The 24,684-nt window shown below is 51.0% G+C and overlaps 2 protein-coding genes across 2 annotated transcripts; one reads left to right on the top strand and one right to left on the bottom strand.

Annotated features, from left to right (window-relative positions):
- Positions 1-155: 155 nt before the first annotated feature.
- Positions 156-15,746, bottom strand: XRRA1 (X-ray radiation resistance associated 1). Its single transcript, XM_054833492.1, is given in 19 exon segments — positions 156-454; positions 1,258-1,363; positions 1,725-1,760; positions 1,762-1,838; positions 1,967-2,132; positions 2,700-2,960; positions 3,413-3,531; positions 4,209-4,302; positions 5,412-5,528; positions 6,548-6,588; positions 7,575-7,834; positions 8,958-9,056; positions 9,656-9,789; positions 11,282-11,379; positions 12,046-12,118; positions 12,837-12,908; positions 13,159-13,313; positions 14,284-14,393; positions 15,592-15,746. Coding segments are annotated over 18 exon segments (2,244 nt in total). The 5' UTR covers positions 14,378-14,393; positions 15,592-15,746; the 3' UTR covers positions 156-212.
- Positions 15,747-15,764: 18 nt separating this feature from the next.
- On the top strand, positions 15,765-24,302 carry SPCS2 (signal peptidase complex subunit 2). The gene is made up of 5 exons (XM_054833532.1): positions 15,765-15,892; positions 21,744-21,827; positions 22,156-22,320; positions 23,214-23,344; positions 24,048-24,302. The coding sequence occupies exons 1-5, from the start codon at positions 15,854-15,856 to the stop codon at positions 24,232-24,234; spliced, it is 606 nt and encodes a 201-aa protein (XP_054689507.1). The 5' UTR covers positions 15,765-15,853; the 3' UTR covers positions 24,235-24,302.
- Positions 24,303-24,684: the final 382 nt, after the last annotated feature.

Below are 24,684 nucleotides of genomic sequence, written 5' to 3'. Positions count from 1 at the left end.
GCTTTCACGTGCTGTCACGGCAGCATTCCCTGTATCGATGCTTTCAAGCTGGAAGTCGCTGCCTGAAAGCCTGAGATGAATTTTGTCACTGCACTCAATTTTTCAACCTCAGGAGGAAAAAATGGCTCCGAACAAATTACAGAACAACGTACATTTTACCCAAGAGGACCAAGGTGTGAGATGCTTTATTAAACCCCTGGCTATACTACGGACTAAACTTGGGGCACCTTCTTCGCTGCTCTCTTCCCTGGCAGCTCTAGCTGTTTGGGAATCCCCTGCTTGGGTGTTGCCTCTTCGAGAAGGGCTTTTAGTGCCCGCGCCTCATCTGACGGCTCGGCCATCTCCTTGCCAATGGTTGCAGGGAGGATCTCGAACACCTCCTGGAATTCCTCCATCAGCCTCCGTGCCTCCCGGTATGCTCTGGGGCTGGATTTCCTCTTTTGCAAAACAGATGCTGGAAAAGGCCAGGGGTGTGAGCAGAGGGATGGGACGGCTCCTTGGCTGCAATATTTGATCTTCCTTCCCATACCTCCGCCCGCCAGCGGCCCCAGCCCTCCCGTCCCCGCAGCACGGGGTGCATCACTGTGGCAGGGACACAAAGGCGGCTGCTGGGATCCAGCTCTGACCTGGCACCCACGTGAAACATGGAAACCCCAAAAGCAAAGGCACCGGTGGTCTTGAGTAACTCAAGAGTGAGGACAGATGTTCTGGGTTCAAGCCTGGGCAGTGGCTCTTACTGTAAGCGGCAGAAAGTGCCTTAATTTCTTGCCTCTCTTCCTCTGCTCTTCCCTGGTCAGTGCAGGGAAAAGAAAAAGCGCTGGGGAGTAGCTGGGTCCTGCTTGCACTAGCAGTTCAGGATTGTACCACTATCGGGGCTGGAATGGAGACAAAACATGGCCACTGCTCGGAGACCCGAGTCCTGCTTCATCTCGGGGGCAAAACCACTTTTACTCCAAGGCTGTTCTTCCAGCAGCTGGGTTGGGGTAAGGTTAAGCCAGCTGTGGATCCGAGGGACCCCAGGAGCGTCTGTGTTGGATTTACCCCTCCGTTAACTGGTAGGCAAAGCATCGGGGTCCAACCTCATGGTGGGCTGAGGGCGTTCAGCAGGTGAAGCCCCTGTCCTCTCCGTTGGGGACCCTCGTCCCCACCTCAGCCGCACCCCAGGGCCCCATCAGCTCAGGGACACCTTTATGTTCAGATCCTGCCCCTGCCTCTGCGGTGCCGTCAACAGGAGAGACGGGGAACGCAGGAACATACCCAGGGGGACTTCAGTGATGGTCGAGGTGTTTCTCATGGCCATCAGGATTCCTTCCAAGACCTCTGCTTTTGTCTTTTGGGCAGGAGGGCCGGGCATCCTCCCACGCTGCAAGGAAGACCAGGAGGCTGCAGCATGCCTCCCCTCCACCCTCCAGGCTGATGATCCTCCACCTCCTTTTCCTGCCCCCTCTCCTAAACTAACATGGGCATGGGCTTCTGCACGAGGTAGGTGAGATGGTCTCTTTTTTTTTTTTTTGGACCAAGCTGGTCCGGTTTCGAGGTAGGTGAGATGGTCTCTTTGGGCCAAGCTGGTCCAGTTTCGACACTGACTTAAGAGTACAGGTGTACTGAGCAACACTGGGTCAGCTTTACGTGACCCCAGAGCGGCGCAGTGGATTCAGGGACTGTAATTCTACTGTAACGCACCCCGCAGACCCAGCTCAGAGGCCGTTTCCTCCACTCTTTACCTTTTCCCGAGGCACGCAGGGCTTCTGCACACTGTCCCAGACGTGGTTTGGCATCCCGGTAAACCAGGGGGTGTTTCAGGATGTAGTACAACGCCTGCACGTTATTCTGTGTCCCTGTGAACCAGAGGGGAAGACGGCACAAGAAAAGCCTTCGCTGCTTCGTTCTTGGTCAGAGCGGACCATACCGCTCATCGACCTGCCAAGGCTTTTCTAAGCAGGAGCCCTCTGCTATCTTCACTCACTAACTGGTTCGATAAAGTCTGGGTCCGTGTCTCCACCAAGCAGCTCCTCGTAGCCTTTGTATCGCTCTGGAACCACCGGGGAGCTTCCTTCCCCCCTCTGCTCGCTCCTCTTCTCCAGCCTGCCCTCTGCCACAGGTCTCAGCAGGGGTCTGGACACATCCTCCACCTCCAAGCAGCAAAATAAAGGAATTCACAGCAGCCCTTTCTTGCTGGTTAAGCTGATGGAGTCAGCCAGAGCCTGTCCTGCTGTGGTCAGAGGTCTCTCCTGGTGGCACTGAGCCACGCAGCCACCACCTCATGCCATGTCTGCGGGACTGGGCACGGAGGAGAGACAGGCCATCTTCATCACGGTGCAGACTTTTTTTCCCTGATAATCCCAAGATTTTCAGGGAAATCAAGTCAAAAAGCTGCCCTGGTGAGCTCTAGGAGGGAGTTTTCCAGAAAATGCCGCAGGGACAATGCTGGGCTGCTGAGCTCCTGCACTTGGGGCCACCCACGAAGCCAGCACAGCTATGTGCCACCCTGCGAAACAGGCCACTAATTCTTGTTCTTGGTCACAGCATTGCATTTATGCTTCTTGCTAGTGCTTCCATCCTTAAATCCCTTGCAAAGGAGGGATATAACCACTGGTACCCGCAGCACGTGCACACGGTTCGTTCACTTAGGAAAGGTCCATCTATGGACCATTTCTGGACAAGCCTTGCAGTCCTGAACACTCAGAGCCTGGCCTCACCTGCGTTATAAAGAAGGATGCAATGTCCTCCTCGACGGGGCCAGGAGGAGGCCTGGAGTCACCCTCTCGTTCCCCCAGTGCCGTCCGCTGGTCGCTGGCTGGGGTCACAGAGCTGACAGGGGGCAGCGGCTGGGCTGGACTCAGAGGTGCAGCATCTCTCGCAGCCTCCACCGCAGCTGGGAGCGGTTTCCACAGAAAGGTCTTGGCAGGAGATTCCAGCATCAGCGGCCGCTTCACAACTTTGGGGAGATGCGACATGACCTGAGGGGACACAACAGACGTCCGTGCACGCTGCCACGAGCATCAGCGTGGGGTCGGGTCCGGTGGCTGGAGGCTGGTCCTTACGGGACAGGGAGTGCCAGGGCAGCCCCAGCTCTGGGGACACCCAGGCAGCATCTTCAGTCCCATGGGATCCCTCAGCCAAGGCCGATGGGCAGGACTGAACCCAAAAACCCAGTGACAAACCCTGTCTGGGGCAGCAATAAGGGGGTGGTTGGATTCCCCAGCCTCATCCTGAGCAAAATACCTCCAAATCCTTCCCACCCTTCCCTCCATCCTTCCAACCCCGCTAGGATCCGTGTGTCCCACCAGCTCTTCCCGTGCTCCCCAGCAAGTCGGTTCCTGGGCAGTCCTGCCCCAAGTACGGCAGGAAGGGCTTCATCCCTGCCTTGGGCAGGAAAAACCCCACGCTCCGGAGGCACATCCCTCCTTACCGTGCGTCTGGCTCTGAGAGGGATGGAGAAGTGCCACCTCCCCGCGGCTAGGCTCTTCTGTCGGACAAGTTTAATCCCCAGATTGTGCTGAAGAAGCCGTGTCAGCAGAGGCGGCTGCCCTGAAGGACCAGAGGTTGACCAGAGCTGCAGGCAGCTGGTGGAGAGCCCGTGTCCTGCTCCTTCCCTGGCAGCATGCTGTGCCAGCTAACCCAAGGCTCAGCTCAGAGCATGGCACTGCTCGGGGAACCAGAGTAGAAGCCACTCTGTTTTGTAGGGAGATGTCTTAGCCCTAAGGACACACACCGGACAGGGCTCCGTGCCACCAAGGCCAGAGGAGCAGCCCTGAACTGTTTTATTTACTAGTCTACACATAGCTCTTGCACTGCGTGACAGCGCTGCAACGTTTCATCAACATCCTTCTGGCTACCTCTGGGGTTTGTCCACCCTGCTCAGAAAGCTGCTGCAGGACGAAAACCCGGACCAGCTTCAGACAAGCCCTTTGCGGGATAAACACCATCTGAAGAGCAAAATTTAGCCTGGGACTGCACCGCTGCAGTCACGGATGGGCTCTTACGGACTTTGACAGGGCTAGAAGCAGCAGCAGTGTTTGCAAGAGCAGTGTTCACCTGCATTGCTCTTTAGAGAGCAGAAATTATTAAAGCACCTCCATGGGGGCCAGGGCCAGCGTGGCAGGAGTGTCCAAACACCGAAAGGCAACGTGGTCCCTGTCCCAGAGAGCTCACAGCGAAGGAGGGATGGAGCAGGAGCACCCCGCAGAGCTGGGCTCATACTGTACCGCTCCGAGTGGTGGTAAGAGGGTTGTTGTGAAATGTCAGCTCCTTCAGGCACGGGAAGAAAGCCACAGGTAAGAGAGCTGTCTCATCCGCAATCTGTAAGATAAAATAGTTTATTGTTTGATCTAAGCATTGAGTCACACTGGAGGCTGTAGAGTTTCATCCCAGCCCTCCCACCAAAGCACGTTCCTCCAATGCCTGGGGACCCTGGCACTGGGCAGGTAACGTGCAGTGAGGAGGAGGAGGAGGAGGAGGAGGAGGAGGAGGAGGAGGAGGAGGAGGAGGAGGAGGAGGAGGAGGAGGAGGAGGAGGAGGAGGAGGAGGAGGAGGAGGAGGAGGAGGAGGAGGAGGGAGATGGCATCCCTCAACCAGAGACACCCAGCAGCTCTGCTGCCTGTGATTATGGAGGGCAGAGGCAGCGCTCCCCTCTCCCTCTTGCACGCTGCAGCCAGAGAACTGATGCCTCCAATGCTCAGAAGAGCTGCAAGGTGGAGAGGCAGGAAAAAAAGTCCTACCTTTCCACCCTATGGACCAAACCACAGCCTGGCCCAGGGCACGACAGCCAAAAACCAGCTCACCGACAAGGCAGCGACGTAAAACAGGGAGATGACGCACAGCAGAGCTCGCTTTGGAAGTGAGCAGACCCACCCCATCACGTCCCGGGGGGGATGTCCCTTGCTGAGCAGAGGTAACTTGGCACTGCCAGCTCACCTGGCTGGAAGCAGCGTGAGTTAAGTGCTGGGCAGGAGCCAAAAGCACTGGGAAGGGGAGGTTAAATGAACGTGTTAATTCTCTTTTGGGGCACACTGAGAACCCACTGTGGCTCAGCAGATAGGTATAACCTGGCACTAAACCAGCCCTAAGTTCTCGATGAGACATCACCATCCACCATGCAGCTCCAGCAAAGGATCAGTCCAGGGGGAGGACAGTCCTTCACATATCCCATTCTCTGATTAAATCCCCAAATATGCAAGGGTTTAGGCAAGCTGGGTGCAATTCAGCTGCCTAAATAGGTGTCCTGTCCCGCCTGAGAGATCCTGGATATCCGACACGTCCCTGTGGACTGGCAGATGGACACAGGAGCCAGGGAGAGCTGTGCCCTTCGGCAGTGGCAGCTAAAGGCCAAGGGTGTCTCCCAGAGAACTAAGGCCGGGCTCAAGGAGCTGAATCTTTACATTTATCTGGAGCCACAGGACCCAAATCACCTTGTTGAAGGCCAGGCTGAGATGTTTCAGCTCAGGAAAGGGAGCATGAACGTTCCTGAGCATGGAGGGAGCTGGCAGAGTCTTAGAGGCAGATGGGTATCCCTCCCTGCGAACAACCTTAAAGAGAGGAGGAAGAGTGTGAGCAGAGACACCGCTCCAGAGGCTCCGGTGCCAGGAGACACCTCCGGTGACAGGATACCACCCTCCTGAGCCCAAACACCGCTATAATTTGAGGAGCTTTTCGTTCAGACTCACTTCAGAGGTTGTCTCGTGGCAGCTTGCTCTGGCCTCTGCATTACTGTGGGAGCCCTCAAGTCAAATGCACCAAACTCCATCGTCCAGCACGGAAAACGTGCGTGGGCTCGGGAGGAAGCAGCTGTGCTCTCGGGGAGTGTGTGTGTGCATGCACGTGTGTGTTACGCTAGAACATGCTGCGAGCGCTCAGCATCTCTGAAGCTCAGCTCCTTATTCAAGTTCTAATAAAAATCATAGAATGGTTTGGGTTGGAAGGGACCTTAAAGATCATCGAGTTCCAACCCCCTGCCATGGACAGGGACACCCTCCACTAGACCACGTTGCCCAAAGCCCCATCCAACCTGGTCTTAAACACTTCCAGGGATGGGGCCTCCAAAACCTCTCTGGGCAACCTGTTCCAGTGCCTCACCACTCTCACAGTAAAGAATTTCTTTCTAACATCTAATCTAAATCGACCCTTCTTCAGCTTAAAATCAGGGTCTTCAGCTTCTAACACCTTATTCTGAAGAGCATCACATAAATAAATGTGAGGGAAAAGATGACAGAGCTAAGAATGAACGAACTCCCAGCTCCTGAGCTTCAGTCCCCACCTGAGTCGCAGAACACGCTTCCCCGTGCAAGGGAGGGCACACAGTCACGACCAAATGGCGACCCAGCTTTCAAACAAAAGTGATATAAGTTTAAGCTCTGGTTTCCCTTGGTTATGGGAAAATTTGCTCCTGATGTCCTCGATGAGAGACAATACTCCTTGCAGATACAACCTTGCAGGCCCCCAGAGTCCCAGTAGTACCCATGGGCTTACTGAAACTCAGCTGAGAGGTTTGGGGAAGGGAAATTTTGAAGCTCACACCCCAAATCACAGATCGGCCAATGGTTCTTACCAGCGCTGGGTGTTCCTGAGAGCCAGAGTTAAAAACGACATCTGCAATGAAACACCAGGAAAGTGAGAGTTTCTACATGAAGCCAAGCCTGGACCAGCCCCAGCCATGGCAAGGCTGGAATTACCCTGGAAAAGCAAATCAGCATCAGGCAGGATCTGGCTCAATGGCAGGACGTGCCCAAGGTGAGGGGGGGGATCAGGACCACTGGAGGAGGCTTGCTGACAGCCCCATCGCTCCAGGTGAGGTCCATGTCCCTCAAACACTGCAGAAACCTTGGTACTGGCCTCAGGGAAGCCAGGAATTCCCCACACGTAGATTTTTGTTTGGAGTCTCACCCGTGAGCACGAGGCCTTTCCCACATCATGCTGCTACCACCAGAAGTTGTACCGTTGCCTGCTCCGCAAATACCTAACAATAGGGACCGCTGCAGCGAGCCGGGGGACAGAAGTGCTTGGAGGAGCCTCGCCATCAGCCTCCATCACAGCCCGATCCACACGGGAGACGCCAGGCAGCCTCTGGATCCACCCCATTGCGTGGCCCACATGGTGTGTGCATCATGCTTCAGTAAAGACATCCAGAGGGAAGAGCTGACTTACCCCAGGAACGGAGACCTGCGCATGGGCTACCTACTCACACAACCTTCCTGCCCTCTGCCTCTCCAGGATCCACAGCAATTCACTTCCCAACCTGAATTTTTTCCCTATTTTTGCCAATTTTCCTCCAGCCAGCATATGCTATCTCCTTTGGAGCAAGCTACCCTGGAGAAGTCTGCCCTGGTTTAGGGTAGTCCTACAGTCTATCCTGCTTTAGGGTCATTTGTGTCCAGGAAGCTCCCAGTAATTATAAATGGACTGTAAAGGTTAGCTGAGACATCTAAAATGGTCCCATGTATCCCTCCCTCCCTGTTTTAATTTTGTCAAGCTGCTTCACTCACTAGTAAACATCCAGCAGATCCTCACCCTGACATAACTCATCCCTCTCCCACTGAAACACCTTGCGGTTTCAGGGAGAGGCAGACACTGCTCACCCGTCCTGTCCGGATCCCTCTCATTCTGTAACACAACATATTCAAGCTGTCCTTTCTTCGTCTCCAGCTCCGCTGGCACCTCCGTGTCCTCCTGCTGCGGTGACCGGGACTGCTGCCAGAGCCTGCTCAGGGATTTGTACCACTGTGCCCTGAAGCTATCGCCGTCCAGCGCGGGGTGGAGGAAAAACTGCCTGCTCTCAGCTTGGTGCAGGTAGGGAACAGCCAAAATCCCGTTCCTGTCCAGATTCAGCTCCCTCAGGCTATGGGAAGAGGAAATGTGTGAGAAACTCCATGATTGCTATCGGTGTATGCACCCGGCCATCTGTTTGCCCCGGCGCCCGCAGGGCAGGGAGCTGGCCCTCGACCTGCCTCCTCGCTGAGCTTCCCAGCAGCAGTGCGGAGGCATCCGTGACAGCCGCATCTCGCTGCCCTGCTCCCCCTCCTCTCCAAATCGCAACCACAGGCTCAGTCCTTGGCACAGCTCGGCGTTGCCCCTGAAGCCTGTGACTCTGGCCCCCCCCACCAGCCCAAGGGTCAGCTAGCTCTAGCTCATCTCTTGATGAGAATTTAACAGACAAGGAGACGTCTTGGCAGTTCATTAAATCACCTTGGGGCTCTGACGAGCTGCGGTCCTACTGAGATGTCTTAACGATGTTCCACCTTCCCATGGAAGTATAACATCACCAAGGCCAGAAGGCAGCTTAGGGAAGAGCAAAACCCAAACCTCCACACTCCAGCCCTGCAGTCTCATCCCTAAACCTCACCCACTCCCCCTCCTTTCTCTTGAACACTGCAGAAAATGTGCGCTTTACTCCAGGAATGTCCTGGCAAAGCCAGGGCAACAAGCCAGACCAGATACCCGCTTCCAGTTTGCAGTGCTGGAGGGAGGCATCTGAGGAACATCGGAAGGTCTCTGTGCTGTCCCCAAACCCAGCACAGCCCAGCTGAGGGGAGCTGAGGGGCACGTGAACAGCCCCCCTTCCTAGTGACTCGTCTCTGGCTGAATCACGAAAGCCCACGTTAAACAGAGGGAGCCAATCCACAGCCTTTCCTAGTGCTGAAATAAAGGATGAATCTGCGGCGAAGAAGGGAAAATGGAGAAAGCAGCTGCCATTTCTTAAATCAGACCTGGAGATCGGCAAACGCCCAGGGCTGGAGCTGAAGTACCAGCCGCCTGCCGGGTTTGGCCAGCTTGTGCTTTGCAGCAGGCTGTTTGCTTCCATTCAGCCCTATTTGCAATACTAGAGAGACTAAACAGGAAAGTATCCGAGTGAATCCCAAAGATTTTGGTTTTTATTTTAAGCCTGCTACTGTACAAGAGCCGATGGAGGCAGCTGCCAGCCCCCAAAAGCCGGAGCCATCTGCTGCCAAGTGCCTCCTTACCTGCAGAGACGAGAGAGGCTCACAAAGACGCTCGGGTCTGACAGACGATTGTCATCCAGCAACAAGACCTCCAGAGATGGAAACCTTAAATGAGCAGAGCTGCGGATACAAAGAGGCTCCTTAATAACGCACTCAAGCAAAGACAGGTGAAAACCACATCATTTGCTGTCACTGAGGGAAGACGTGTCCTCCGGGAGACCGCACTGGGGCTGGTTTCATTCTTTTAATAGAAAACTGATATCCCACCTGAGAGCAGCTGAATTGAATCAGTCCAAACGACCGTCTAGCTCAGCATCTTATCTCCGACAATGGCAAACAGTGGATACCTTGGCACAGCGACCGTGTCTAAGCCACATGTGAAAGGTCTAATAAATAGCGTCCTACTCACGTGGCTCGGCCACCCGCCAGGGCTGCTGAGTCCAGAGGTTCCTCTCTAGCTGCTGATGGCAGCACATACCCTGGGGGATGATCACACTTCTCTGCCACCCCGAACCAACCATTAGGTTATTTGTTCTTCCGGTTTGCAAGGGAAGAGCTCTGCTGCCCGGACTGATAAATCCCAGGCTGCCCACCCTCGCTGCTCACCACTGCCTTGCCAGCCCCACCGCTCCATCACCCTGCCTGCTTGCCCGGCACGTCCCACCACCCCATCGGCAGCTCCCCACCAAACCGAAGCATCGCTTGTTGTGTGCACTTACTCCCATGAGCCCGCCAGGTCCGGAGGCAGGGACCGAAGGCCGTTGGCCGTCAAGCGAAGGACTTTGAGCTGGGACAAATCTCCCAATGTCCAAATGTCCTGGGGGGACAAGTTATTGTAGGAGAGATCCAGATCCTGATGGAAACAGAAGAAACAATCCCCTGGAGTGAAGAACAATCTCTGTTGGCTTTCCCCAGGAAGATATTAAATATTTACAGACTTTCAGTCACGCTGCCACCTGCCCTAGGGTGACGCTGTGAGCATCTCTGACTTGCAGGAACTTCACTTACAGCGGTGGGACTCTGCACCTCTGCAGAAGTGCTCAGGGCTGGTCCCTTGCTCACATATGTGGCTCACAGGACAACAGGCAGGAGAAAGCCAAGGAGCAGACCCTGCTGGGAGCGAGGACGAGGGTTTCTAGGATACGTGAACAAAAATGGCTTTGCCAGGGCATTACAATAGGCTGCATTTTCCTGGGAAGAGCTCAAAGCACTTTCCAAATCAATTTAATATGAATTTCCAGTATCAGCCTTCCCAGGGCTGATTTCTCTGGGCTGTCAGCAAACAAGATCCCAGACACAGGTCATGGATGAAGCTGAGGCCCACAGGGGCATGGCAGGAAGGGGAGTTTGGGTAGGTCCCATTCCCACCTTTCATAGCTGATGCTGGTGGCAGGGCTGCTCACACGGAGGCACACAGGGATGGACAGGATCAACCTTGGCCTCACGAGCCTTGGAAATTTGGTTCCCCATCAGCTGGGCACGTGCTCACTGACTGAGTCAAACCCTTGAGTGGGTTACCAACAGTGCACGGGAGAAACATGGGAGAAGCTCTCCTACATTTCACAGATTTGGGGACCTCCGAAAGCCTGCAGGCAGGAGGGAGGCCAGGATCCGAGTGTGCAGAGCTGACAGCCAAGCCACCAAGAATTCTTTGAATAAGACAAGAAGAAAGAAGCCTTTTCAGGCAAAACTTTATATCCAGCAGTAACCAGAAACTAGAGAAATCCAGGCAAGGACACCTCCTCAAAGACAGCAAACCTAGATAAAATCGGTACTGCTGAGCTCTCTATAGCAGAGACCCACTGCAAGCTGGAGGTAGAGGACAACTAGAGCCATGATACCAGGCACAGTTTCTTGTTCTTAGGATCCACTTTGTCTCTTTTTTTAAAAGAAAAAAGCCAAACTGACCCCTTTGCCACGTTAGAAAAGCAGCCCGTAAGATGGGGAAACTGCAGACACCTATCTGGAGAGGAGGAGGATGCAACACAGAAAGGTAGAGAGCGGAGGAGGATGGGGATCTCTTGGGGACCACCCAGCATCAGGGAGGTGAGGGAAGCCACGGGCGACTGACACACGGCAGGGAAAGGATCCTACAGCAAAGGAGGTGGCCCATCACAGGGGAAACAAGGAGTCCCGTGGCAAGGGGCTGAGCCATGGGGATCTGTGAGGGATTGCTCTGCAGGAGAAAGCAAGATGTGAAGGTCCTCGACGGACACAGAGGAAAGGACTTCCTGGAGTCAGAAGGGAACAGGAAGAGAGAATGACCATGCAGTCTCAGAGAAATGTAGGCTTCAGCATGACAGTTGGGAAGAAATGAATAAAGTCTCAGCTCCCCCTCATCTTACTTCCAAATGCAGGAAGTCTCCAGCGGTGATTTTCAGATTTCTTAGTCCGTTCAAGGAAAGTTCCAGTTCCCGCAGTCCTGGAAACTTCCGAAATGGCTCTGCAAGGGTAGAAAAGGAAATGAGTGAGGAACAGCAGTAACAGAACAAACAGTGTCTTACCTGGATCTGGAATGGACCAAAACCATCAAGAACAAGAGCATTAGTATTATCGGTGGGCATGTTTGAAAGAAAATGCCAGCTCAGTTCGATGTTGTCCCTACAATACACGATGCCCCACCAGCCCCGAGACATCTGGTTTGCTTTCATGCATTTGCTCCCACGCCAAATCGGATGATTGCTTGAAGCCACTGATGGCACATTTAGCTTCTATGCTTTACTAGTTATAAAGGGATTTCCTTTTTTCTTTTTCAAATTAACTGAGCCCATGACAGTGGATTTGGATTCACCTCCCAGCTCTACCATTAACCTTCTGAGCCTTTGGGATAAGTCATTTCATTATTCCACGCTTCTATATATTAAATGGGGATTTTCTTTGTAAAGAGCTTTGTTTTCTAATAATGAAAAGGACACCACAGTGGCACACAATTATCGTTACAATAAAGGGAATTAGGATTTCAGTTTACTAACACGAAGGAAGCAATTCCACAAAGAAGTGCTGTATGTATCTTAAACCTCTTTGTAAAGCTCTAGACCTGTGTTCAGACAAGCACAAGCTTCCCTGGGTTGAAAAGCAACGTCTATTTTTTGGTAATGCAACCCCTTACCTAGTGTCAGCAGGTTCTCAGCAGCATTTATAAAAGCAACACAATCAAATTTCTCAAAATCATCTTCTTTAGCCTGCAAAATGCAGAAAAAACCCCAATCATTCCACTCCAGCCCTAAACTGATCTGAAACAACCGGATCTCTCCTTTTCTCAGAGTGCCTAAATCAGAGCACTTCTCGTAATTAGGTTTTCATTTGTTTTTCTGGCTGTGGAGAGCACCCCTCGGTTTAACACACAGCCACCTCCGTGACCAGCATCCAGAAGCCCTGGATTAGTCGAGCCCCAAAGCAAAGCCCCCTCTGCGTCCTCCCTGCTGACCTTGCTCCCCTGTGTGTGTTTTTCAGGGCTCCTGGGCCGTCCCTCATCCCTACGCGTGCCACCCTACAATTTAGCACATCTGACCCGCACAGCACCAGGAGGGAACCCTAAAAAAGACACTAAAAACCTATCAGCAACCTATTGCAAATGAACCCAAATAACAGTCACTTCTCAAGCTGAAGTTGAGCTGAACCTCCCTGAACCCAAAGAACAGCGTTTTGCAAGGGGATGTAAGTGGGGAAGGGGCTACACCTGATGAAGACCAAGTTAATTTGGTGATGAAGACACGATCCAAAGGTTTGTAGGACAAATCATCCAAGCGTGTTCACAGCTGGCTGGCTGACCTTCCTGTGCAGGAAACATGCCTGCTTCTAACGTGTTTTCTCTGACATCTGGACACTCATGTGCTAACGTGGTAAATTTTTCAACTTTTAAGGTAGTTCCTTAATGCTTCTTGAGTCTCTGATACTCACAGAGACCAGATTTTGGCTGCTTATGTTCACAGAGCACAGGTCAGAAGGGTTCTTCAAACAATGGTGCTTCATCTGGGGGGAAAAAAAAAAAAAGAAACACAATGGTTACTCCTGCACTATTTGTGTAAGCAATCCTCAATGTCGCATCCTGGGACCTGAACCCCAAAACCAGACCTCAGCTGTCCCCTTGGATCGTGGGAAGGGGGGAGAACGTGACACAGACATAGGGAGGGAGAGGCAGTACAGAGTCCGTCCATGAGCAGGATCTCTCCACAAAGCACTATCATAAAGTTGAGGCAATAACAGAGAAATCTGCACTCACTAGAAATGGCTCATCTAGGACATTGTTTTCATTATTTTCTTCCACGGAGGCAGAATCTGGGGGCTTTCTCCTCTGCTCTGGTACCTTCCTGGTGGTCCTCTTCTCAGTCCGAGCCCTCAGGGTAGTTCCGCGTGCCAGCATCCAGCGCCCAGCCCCTGGCACGACGATGGACCAAGGCAGAAGGGGGTGATATGGAGAGCACGTGACCCTCCACATGTGCCCTTCTCAAAGTGGCTGCATTCTGCCTGGTGTTTCAGCCCAACACTGAAATCCATCATTTTAAAATCCCCTTTATGGGGAAATACTGGAGTATAAAATGTTCAGTGACCATAAATTTAAGGTAGGAACATTAAAGCCACAGCCAGAGCCACGGAAGAGAAGAACCATGCTACTTCATCGATGCTAATAAAGCCATAGGTTGCAGACACGGAAATGTGGGCTGGAAGATCCTTCTGGAGGTCTCCAATCCCACCTCCCACTCAAAGCAGGACCATCAGCAATGTTAGATCAGTCAGCTGTGGCTTTGTCTAATGATTCCACCACCTCCCAGGGTAACCTGGCTCTGAGCTGCACCTCCTCCCAGTGAAGGAGTTCCTCCTAACGTCCAACCTAAACCTCCCAAGGTGAAATTTTTGGCCCAGTTATGCCATCTGCCACCATCAAGAGGGGTTTGTAGCTGTCCTTCAGGTAGCTGTAAGCCACCATCTCCCCTTGGACTTTTCTTGGCCAGATAAAAAACAAGCTCAGGACGCTTGGCTGGTCAGGGGGCTGGAGCACAGGACCTTCTAGTAGACTTCACCACCACTTCTCAAGCGTTAGAAGACATTCCTGCCATTTCTAAGCATTTCACAGATGTGACTCACAAAGCCCAGAGAAAAAGGAGAAGCTCTAGCTCAGAATGATGGAGAACCACGCTGTGCTATCCACATGCCTGCCTGAAGCTTCCCTCCTGCCAGCGTCTGGAGATGGCTGCTGGAGCCATCAGTTAACATATGCCCTAGATATCCTGCCCTCTTCATTTTAATGACGGTTTAAATTATTTTAAGATTTTCTGGGCACTGTTTTGAAGTTCTGTTATCAACCGCTATCTGTGTTATCAGCTGCGATGTACCCTCAAAGTGTCACCTTCTTTACTTGTGCGCAAAATGTTCCTGGCAGGGAAGCAGTTGGTTGCATAGTTGCTTCCATCGCCCATTTTATACAGTCCCGTCGTAGCCATCTTGACCGCAATGTTCCTGGAGAGAGTGGGAAAACAAATAAATGGGTTAAAATTTTAATTGGCTCTAACGTTATTTTGCTTTAAACAGCTCTTTCCAAGGGTAGCCACAAACGAAGTATCAGCCTGTAGGCAAGGGAACGCTGTCAAGGACACACGAGGAGCATCACCTCCTAAAACGGAGAAGTAAATGAGGTGACAGGAGTACGCGCGTTATTTTCCGGCTCAAGATATCAAAACGCAAATACCGACGTGTGTCTGGGTCGGACTGTGCGGACGACGACTCACAGGATTTTCTGAAGCGATACTCAGCACGACACGGACGCTGGCGCTGCCGGTACGCTGAGATGGCAGCGACACGGGGTACACCAGGACACCGGTGGGGGCACACGCCTGCACGCCCTGGTACACACTGACGCATCTACACCTACACACAACCCCTACACACGTGCTCCACACACGTACAGCCCGTCGTGAACGCACACCACCCTCACTCCCGACAGCCCCCGGTACCTGTTCCCCATACAACCACCGCACGTATACGCATGTAGTTACGAACACCCGGACACGCACCACTCACACAGCCCCACGCGGACTGGATACACCCCCACACGTGAGCCCATACACCCCCACACCCAACACGCAGCCCTGTAACTACACCCCCCCCCGACACGTACCCACAGACCCCCGCTACCCACGAACACCCTCACGCAGACCCACCCCCCCCGCAAAACCACCCACGAACACCCTCACGCACCCCATTCGCACACACACATGCGCCCCGCGCACACCCAACACCCCCACGTTCCTCACTACGCCTCCTAAACACACCCCAGCGTGCAGACAGCCCACGTCCCCAAAACACCCCAAACCACCGACACCCACGCCCACCCCACACAAACACCCTCACGCACCCCACGTACACCCACTCCCCCACACTAGCAGACACCCACACCCACACGAACACCCTCCCACACCCCACATACACCCGTGGACACCTCCCACACCCCACTCGCACGCACCCCCCCTCACACACACACGCACGACACCGCAGACCCCCCCACTCCTCACACACCCCCGGACGACCATAGAGTTGACGGTCCTCCACGCCCCAGAGGGGCCCCGCACGCGTCTCCCCCTCACCCTCCTCGGGCCCCGGCCCCGGCCCCAGCCCCAGCCCCAGGCAGCCCTGCCGGGGAGCGCTGCCCGCTCCTCACCCCGCGGGCCGGGGGGCCGCCCTAGCCGCTCTCCCGTTCCCGCTCCCGGAGCGGGCCCCGCACCGGAGGAACCACAGCCGCTTCCTCGCCGCACCGGCCCGTCGCCATAGCAACGCGGAACGCGGGCGGGACGAACTACACTTCCCAGAGTGCAACGCGGCGAAGCGAGGGGGGCGGTGGCTTTTCCGCCCGCCCGTTCCCGTCGCCCCCCGCGCGCGGCCAATCAGGAGCGGACAGGTCGCGTGGCGAGGGCGGTGAGAAGATGGCGGCCAAGGGGGGCAGGAACGGGCTGCTCGACAAGGTACCGTGCGGCGGGGCCGCCCGGGGCCCGGCCCTCCCGGGGCTCCCCTTCCCGCTGCTGTCGCTCCCCGCCTTAGCGGTGCTCCTGGAGCCGACCCGGTGCTGGGCTGAGCCGCAGTCACCCCGCGCTCGAGCCTCAGTGGGCTCCCCCTCACGCTGAGGGGCATCCCCCGCCTCAGCCGTGGGGCTGAGGGAACTCCTCCGCCCGGCGGCAGCGCGCCCCGTCACGGCCACCCGCTGCTGCATCCTTGTAGGAGACGGGCAGAAGAGGCCCTGTGAGGGAAAGCGGGGAGGGAGGAAGTTTCCCGCGGGCAGGCCGTGCCGCGAAAGCAGCAGCAACAGCCGCTGCGAGATCGCTTCGTTACGTTTTTTTATTTAATTCTAGTTTATTTTTTTTTGCCAGCGTGGCTGGTTTTAGCCAAGCCTTCCTGACAAAAGCCCGGCTAACCGTACAGCTGTGCTCCTCCCGGTGGGTGTCTAGCCAGAAAAGTAACGCTGGAACACGATAGAGATGTCAGGTGGAGCAGAGCGTACGGTAAAAACCTGCTGATAAACCCAGGCTTGTCTCAGTAGTTAAAAGGAGCTTGTTTATAGAATGACTTTCACCTCGGCTCAGTTTTAAACGGTCAGGTGTTTCTGTCACAGCTCTTTGTGGTATTTGGCAGTCCGGTAGCTGAAATTAAAGACCCTGAGGCGGGGTTTTTTCCACAAGAAGATGGAAACCGTTGCGTCTGTATCTGTGGTTGTGAAAGGGTGTAGTCAGAGTGGTGTCTTTGGCATCTTTCATTGAACTTCAAAATCTGGATGACTGCAATTGAAAACACTTTGATTTTCATTGACATATATATATTCATAACTTCTAAAGAGTATAGTTTCCTTGCATCTGTTTGAGATTAAATTATTCTTACTACCCCTATGAATTTGGTGGTTTTTCTTCAGAACAGTAGATGAAGTTGTCGAGCGAATGCTTTTAGAGGAAGGTATGCTAATGAAGTATTTCTGGCTATCTTCTGCAAAAGTCCTCGGCTTTTGCTTTTGAAATGACGGCGCTTTGTGGTTAAACTTCAGGAACTCTGGAAAGTATCGTGCTCTCAAGGCGTTTCCCCGCCTGCCACATTTTGCAGATGCCAAGGGGTAATTATTAATTATTTCAGAATGAAAAGGAGGTGTTGGTAAGGGAAGTCTGGTGCAGGAGCTGAAATCTTCAGTGAGAAACCATTGAGGAGTTTCAGCAGGGTTTCTACCTGAAGTGCACACACACTCGATAACGTTCTGTCTTCTGTCCCCATGCTGATCTGTGTGCCTTCACTTCCTCCCCTGGATGGCTTCAGTGAAATCTGGTCGTTTCTGTGAACCGGTGTATATATTGCTGAGGTATCATCTGGAGAATTGTGGCCTTAGGTCTGTAATTTGCTCAAGTTTTTCTCAAATAGAGAAATAACGGGTTATCACTGAGGCTTTAAAGTCTTAGGACGGGTTGTTTGTTTAGTGTATCTTTTCATACTTTGCTAGTAAGGGCGTGATTTTAGGGAGATTTGTGGTTTAGCTATCCCATTTCTTGTCCTTCTCGTGTTCTTTAAGTGTTGGTGCTAATCAGATAGTCTGATTATCCTGACCTCTCCCTGCTTAACCAGGAGCACCTAAGAGTACAAATTGGTGTGCAGCAGTGGCTACGGTACTCTCAAACACCTTGAGACTTCACCCCTTTAGCATGACACCAAGTTATTAACCACGCTCTGCTGCTACTAGAGCAAAACCTTCAAAGGTTTTGCACGCTCCAGGACTAAAACCGCTTCCTGAATATCAACTGCCACGAATGCCTTCCGCTCCTGTGCCCCAGAAGGAGCTCTCTGGGACTGGGGGACATTGACTGTGAGTACAGTTGGGCAGCACGGGTATTTCGGGGAGAGTGAGGTCCAGAATTCCTTCCTCCAAGGCAGAAGCTGAGTTAGTTGGAGCTGAGAACGGCTGTGCTGACTTGCTGGAGTTTGCTACAGCTCTTCCCTCAAGAAGAAGAAGAGGAGGGAACCGATGTTCAGTGAGGTGTCCCTGGACTCTGCCACTTGCAAATCCTGCTTCTGCCTGGACGATGTCTGGAAGGGTGCAATGTCACTGTTATTTTAGAATTTATGTTGGGGGTGGAGACCTGCGGTTTGGGACCGGCTGCTTTGTCAGCTGCAGCCCTATCTACAGGAAAAGGCAGTCAGCCGCAGTGTTCGCTGGGTGACTTGAGGGAGTTGATGTGCTTCATCTGCTGAGGCTCTTCCATCCTCCCTCGGCTGCTGCGTTGTGTGGCCCGCTCTTAAGAGTTTCTAATTTTAGGGTTTGGGAAGGGGACATTACTTTCTTTTCATCCTTGTAATAGAAAACACAGATTAGATGCAGAAGTACTACTCCTCTTGAAGAGTTTAGATAGTCTGCTCCTCTTGCAGTAGCAACAAATCTTTTTTACTGTATGACTTGATTATTTACGTTTGTATTACCCAAAATGCGCTGTTAACTTCAGAGCAATATTCAAAGAGACAAGTTAGCTACGCAGAAGATGTTGCAGGCTAAAGTTGGACGTGATGGAAATGAGGCTGACAGCAGTGGCAGAAGGAGTAAGATGGGGCGGGGGGGAAGTTAAGTTTGTGCCGTGTCTGTCTTCTGAGATGTGAACATCTTGAAATTTCTCCCATAAGATTTTTCCGTGCCTCCTGCTTATGAGGGAGTTTTGTGAAGGGCTTTAAATGAAGGTGATAGCTTGACACGTGAGCCTTGCAAGCACTCGGATCCTGCGGTGTCCGCTGTGAAAGCAAGCACTCGTTTTGCTGTCCCTTTTTTTGGGGCTAACAGCAGAACGTTCCCCTGTGATCCAACTGCAGGCACCATCTTTACTTGGGTGTGAACAGCTGGGGTCCTTGTGTGCTTCTAGTGTGAGATTGATTTTGTGGCGTTCTGAAACTGCATTTCTGATTTTATACTTTGTTTTTAAGTAAGGTAACCACTGGATGTATTTTAGCCTTTGTTCTGAAGCCTTGTTCTTACACAGCTATGTTCTCAGGTACCAAATCCACTTTCTAGCTGTGCCTGGCTGTAGAACACCCTATGTGCTTCCTATTCATAGTTAGGATGTGTTTGGGATGAGTACAATAACCTTTCATTTGGTTTTTAAAACAAAGGAGTCAAAACACACCCAAACTAAAACCCATCTTGAACTGGTTGGTTTGGTTTTTTTCCTCCCTCAGGCTAGAACCAAAATCTGAGCTTTTTCTCTTGAGGCCTTTGGAGCTTGCAACCTCTCCGTAGCTCTTTGGTCCTGCAGATCAGCCTGGAAGAATTAGAGAAGCAGCAGCACTGCGGTGCTGTACCATACCAGAAGAAGTAACCTCAGGGGGACATCATGACCAAGGTAACAGGAAGGCTGAAGCTTCTCCCTGGCTGAAGTCCCAAACCGCAGATGTGTCCCTGTTACAAGGTCCCTTCTCGCATGAACTGCCCTGGGATTATCGAGCTGTTGCTGTCCTGAAGTAGAACAGCCTCCGTCAGAACGAAGCTTGAACAAGAACTGAAGAACTGCTGGTTCAGCTCATTGCTTTAGGCAGTCTAAGATTAGATTATTTTTTTCCCCAGTAACAGTTTTTTTCCAAAAAAATACGTCACGTGGGCTTTACGTTTTCCCCTGAAAGTGCTGTGTTTGTGTTAAGAGATCGGTATCTGCTAAATATCACTGATGTTATCTGGCAATTCTAGTGTCAGGTGGTTCAGGACAGAGAACAAGAAGTTCTCGTTCTGCCACGGGTTTCCTGGATATATGTTGTTATTATGGCAGTTTCTCATATACCTTATTCCGGCAGTGCCTCGATCCCTTTTATGTACAGATCCGTTTTTTTGCCCTCTGCGCAAATCCCTTCTGCAAGTGAAGTGTCAGCAGTCCTGTGCCTCCGGGGCCAGTTTCCAGGGTGCCTATAAAATAGCTTTAAAATCTTGAGGTTTTTAAAAATAAGCCTGGGGCTTTATTTTCATTTATTTCTTTATTCTTGAGCTTTTTCTCATTGGTGTTTTCCAACTATTCCGTCTTTGAATATGTCTTAGAAAGCTGTTGGTTTTATTTGGGAGGAGAGGCGAAGAAATTTTAGCGTAAGCCTTGATTGCATCCTCACAGGCTGTAGGAATTAAACCCAGACATAAGATTGGTTAAAAAGCTTGTGCATTGATGATGTGATAGATGCATTGTGCTTTAATACCAGGTAAACCATGCTATTGCCAAAAGCAAAGACTCCGATATTAAGTATTTAATCATAAAACATACCACAAAAATATTACTTGAGCACTATCTGCTCATGTGTCTCCGGATTCTTGCTGTCCCTTAGGAACAAGCTGGAGAACGCTGTCGTTTTATACTACGGATTGTCTTGTTTTAGCCCTAGAATTGTGGAAAGCTTACTCAAAATAGTTGCTCAGGTGTATTTTTTTACTTCAAAATGATTTCTTTGGGGGGTAAAAAAAAGATCACAACTGTACTTAAAGGCAGATCTGGTTGGAAGGAAGCCTTCAGATAGCCTGAGGTTCCTTGTGGTGTTAAAAACTTCTCATTTATTTTTTATTATTCTTTATTAATTATAAAAAGCAGAAGTAGCTGGTGCTGTTTCAGGAAAGTCCTCTGGTTTAGGTTTTGCTAAGCAGAGTACGTTTCCACGTCGGCAGGCTTGTTGACTTTCCTTCCCCTCCTTGGTGAGAAGTGGAGGCTGCACCGTTTAGGGGTAGCCACCTAAAATATTTTGTAACTTATGCTGACGGGAAAGCTCTTTCCCAGTTGTCTGTGACTTTTAAATGCTTCTGACTGTTGCTTTTGTCCCTTGTAAACCAGCTACTGCGTGTACACGTGCAGTAACGTTTACTGTGCGCCTAATAATCCGTATCTGCAAAGCCCAAAGGAGAATCAGGCTTTTCCCAGTGCGAGTGTACGGGAAGTAGATCAGGTTTTACATCTTACTTTAAAAAGGTTTTATTCCTGCCAGAGAAGGGAAATGAGCTCTTCTGACAGGGAGTTAATAAATCCAACTTGCTTCGGGAGCAGGAAATAACACGAGTGAAGTTGAGAATTGCTTCTAAAGGCAGCTAAAATTTGAGCTCCAGTCACTCAACCGTTTGGAATAATTGACGACTTAAAATACACAGGGCTCGAGCTCATGTGTCCGACTGCGGCTAAAAGGAATAACATCACCAAAAAATAATATAGTTCAGAGGAAAATTACCCCCTTTGAAAAGCTGAGCTGTTGTATCTGAGATTTATTATTGATGAAGGACCCACTTCTGAGGAAAATGTGAACATAGAAGAGCGACAGAGTCTTCGTTTTGTTCTGGAGGATGGTCAGACTGAAACTTCATTTCTTGTTTCATACCTTTATATTCACTCCTTGTACCCAGATTGTTACGGGTGCCTTGAAATTTTCCTGTTCTCATCAACCCCCAAAGAGTCCGTTTGTAACAGCTTGGCTGAAAAGCGTGAATACCTTCAAGGGCAAGGACGAAGTCGTAGCTGATGCTTGCTGTGGGTGGCAGCCGGAGCAGCAAACAGAGAATCAAAATTAGAATAAAACTGATGTGAAAAGTCAGTTTGCCAAATATCTTCAATACCATGGCAAGATGTATAAGCTTAAATCTGCAAGGGTAATGGGTACGTCGGTGTTGAGGTGATTTTTGGTGTGATACAGCTGTGTAACAGGTTCCGGGTTCCTTCTGTCTCTGGTCAGGTTTTCCCTGTTTTCTGGCTTGCATCCTATCTTTGTGCTTGCGACAGGAACAAGCGTATGAAAACGAAAGGCTAAGCCTTCCCAAATTCTCCTCACTCCCTTTGGTTTCCGTTGCAGTGGAAGATCGACGACAAGCCAGTAAAAATTGACAAATGGGATGGTTCAGCTGTGAAAAATTCGTTGGATGATTCTGCCAAAAAGGTACGTTCTGCGACTCCTGATTTCTCCCTCTCGGGAAACACTCGTGTTTTCTTGGGTTTCTACATTTAGTTTAAAAACTCTGTAAACTTTTTTTGGGGGTTATATTTGCAAAATGCCCGTAGCTGTGCTGGTTCTGTAGCGATTCCCATGGCTAGAGCAGTGTTTGGGCTTCAAGTATCAGCAGTTACTGTGGTGTCTGATGCAGACGTTAATTCTGTGTACAGTTTCTGCTCAGTTTACCCATAAAATCGAGGTTGTTTTATTTAAATCCTTTCCAGAAGCGGTTTATAAAACATAAGATAAAGTCGTCTGCATGTTTCTCCCGCAGGTTCTCCTGGAGAAGTACAAGTACGTGGAAAATTTCCGTTTGATCGACGGCCGCCTCATCATTTGCACAATCTCTTGTCTCTTTGCGATTGTAGCTTTGATTTGGGATTACCTGCACCCCTTTCCTGAATCCAAACCTGTTCTTGCCTTTTGTGTTGTATCATATCCTTTACACATGGCCTCATTTACACCAAAAGAGGTTTATTTTCCCCATAAAGCACAACAAAACCCTTCTCTGTGTTCCTGTTTTCAAGCCTGTGAGAATTTTACTTCCCGTGGTGTGGAGATCAGGTGATAATCAGTTTTCATGTGATGGCAAAATTCGGCTCACATCAGAGGAGTCAGCAGCTGCCTGGGCAGCCGATCTGCTCTCCGGGCTCCCCGCTGTCTTTGAGTGAACTTCCCAGATCTCGGATGCTGACTGCGCGGAGATTCCTCCACTTCAGTGTGTGAATATCAACTGAAGATCAGCCCTTGAAAGCTTCAGGGGGTTGGGTTGTGGTTTGGGGTTGGTTTTTTTTAATTCTACCTATAGCCTGGATAATTCATCTTGCAGCATTTCAAATAATTTAATTCCAAAAATGAGAAAGATGAATTGTTCAACCTGTACTTAGGAGGAATGTGCAGCGATTAATTCTGTGACTCATTTGATCTCACATTTTCCCACTACCTCCCAACAGGTGATGCTCCAAAAATTTAGGGAATTGAAAACATTATTGCGTTGTTGTGATTTTCGCTTTACTTGGTTCCCCAAAGGAAGCGTTACTTTACGTGGCCGGAGAATTCCCTTCCGGGAACGCATGTAGGGAGTTGTCATTTTTCCCACAGCTCCCAGACATTGATTAATGCTCTTGTACAAGGGCAAAGATTTAAGAAAGTGTCCCAATAATTATTAATTTCTCATGCTAACGAGGTGTCAGCCAAGCATCCTGTTTGGGGTGATAATGCCATGAGAGGTGGTTAAACAACGGTGTCTGAGGGGATCCAAGCAATTTCTCTGCCTAATTTCTACTTCTCATTGCAACTTCTTTAGTTTCCTTAACTTTTTTTTGCACATATTTTGTGATGATGGGAATCCTGACTATCTATACCTCATACAAAGAAAAGAGTATTTTCCTCGTAGCTCACAGAAAAGACCCCGCGGGGATGGACCCCGACGACGTTTGGCAGCTCTCCTCCAGTCTCAAACGGTATCGTTTGCTCCGGCAACCCAGGCTTAACGAGCGGGAGCGCGACGGTGCAATACCAGCATGGCTTCAGTTTGCCTGTGCTGCCTGCGCCTGCAGCTACCACGTGCTCCGTGGCGGGGCGGAAAAGCCGCGTTTTGGATAAATTGTAAATATTGGGGAAAATATTGGTGTCACTGCACCGAGGACGTGAGCTTTCTGCAAAGGATCGGCTACTGTGCCATGATCTTTGCGGCCTCCCAGGCAACTCGTGATTAAATATTCACCACAGAATATTATTACGTAGAAATAAACAGCGATTTGCGATGGGCTTGCCAGCCTCACGCACACCGTTTCCATCCGGATCTCTCCATAGGATCACCCTAAATATTTGCCTTTATTTTTATACCTACGAATCTGTTTCACTCCGTCAAAATCGATATCCCAGTTAGAAATGAGAGCGGTGCCAAGCAGTTATCTACCGCACATGTTCACGTTTCGCTTCTCTCTAGTTCCTCCCCCCCCCCATTTAATCACGAAGAGTATTAAAATCTTTAATTGAGTTATAATTAACGCCTGCACCTTGGCAGCTGCTAGCGTCCATGCGGGGATCTCCTCTCCTGCGGGCTTTTCCCTTCACAAAGACAAGGATTTCTCTCTCATCGGCTTTTTTTGTCCGTGTCTCAGCTAAGCCAGGCTTAAATTCTGCTCTGAAATCTCTCCGCAGGTTTGATGACATGTACACCCTGAAGCTGACTTTCATCAGCGGGAAAACCAAACAGCAGAGGGAAGCAGAGTTCACTAAATCCATCGCGAAATTTTTCGATAACAACGGGACGTTAGTCATGGAGGCCTACGAGCCGGAGGTGTCCAAGCTGCACGATAGTCTGGCCCAGGAGAGGAAAATAAAATGATTTCTGACACCGCCTGCCTCCTGGGAACGTGCTAAATTAACACCAATAAAGTAAAATAGCAACGAGAATGAATGGTTGCCTCTGTTTTTGTCCTGAAATCCTATTCCTTTTTGGACGAGTGGGATTTTTAAGCTTGGATCCCAAGATTTTTGGAGCTGCTCTGCGTGCCTGCTGTTCCCATTCCACCACCTCTGGGGTGACTGTGGAGGATTTGCCCGTGGGGGACCCTCAGGAGGGGAAATTATCACCGACGGCGTCACCGCCGCTGCCCCGATTTCCTCCGGTTTTACCCCAGAGCTTGGTGCCGTGTAGTGTGGGGGTTTTACCATTCCCCTTTCACTTTTGCATTAGGAATTCAGGACAAAATCCTTCTGTTTAAACAAGTGTCCGCTCGCAAACGAGTTTTCTTTATTTTTGTATTTATCTAATTGGGGTAAAGGATCGTTTTAT

The sequence above is a fragment of the Grus americana genome, chromosome 1, assembly GCF_028858705.1.
Source record: "Grus americana isolate bGruAme1 chromosome 1, bGruAme1.mat, whole genome shotgun sequence".
In the NCBI taxonomy this organism is placed as follows: domain Eukaryota; kingdom Metazoa; phylum Chordata; class Aves; order Gruiformes; family Gruidae; genus Grus; species Grus americana.
Note: the sequence above shows the minus strand (reverse complement) of the source record. Positions and strands in the feature narration are given on the sequence as shown.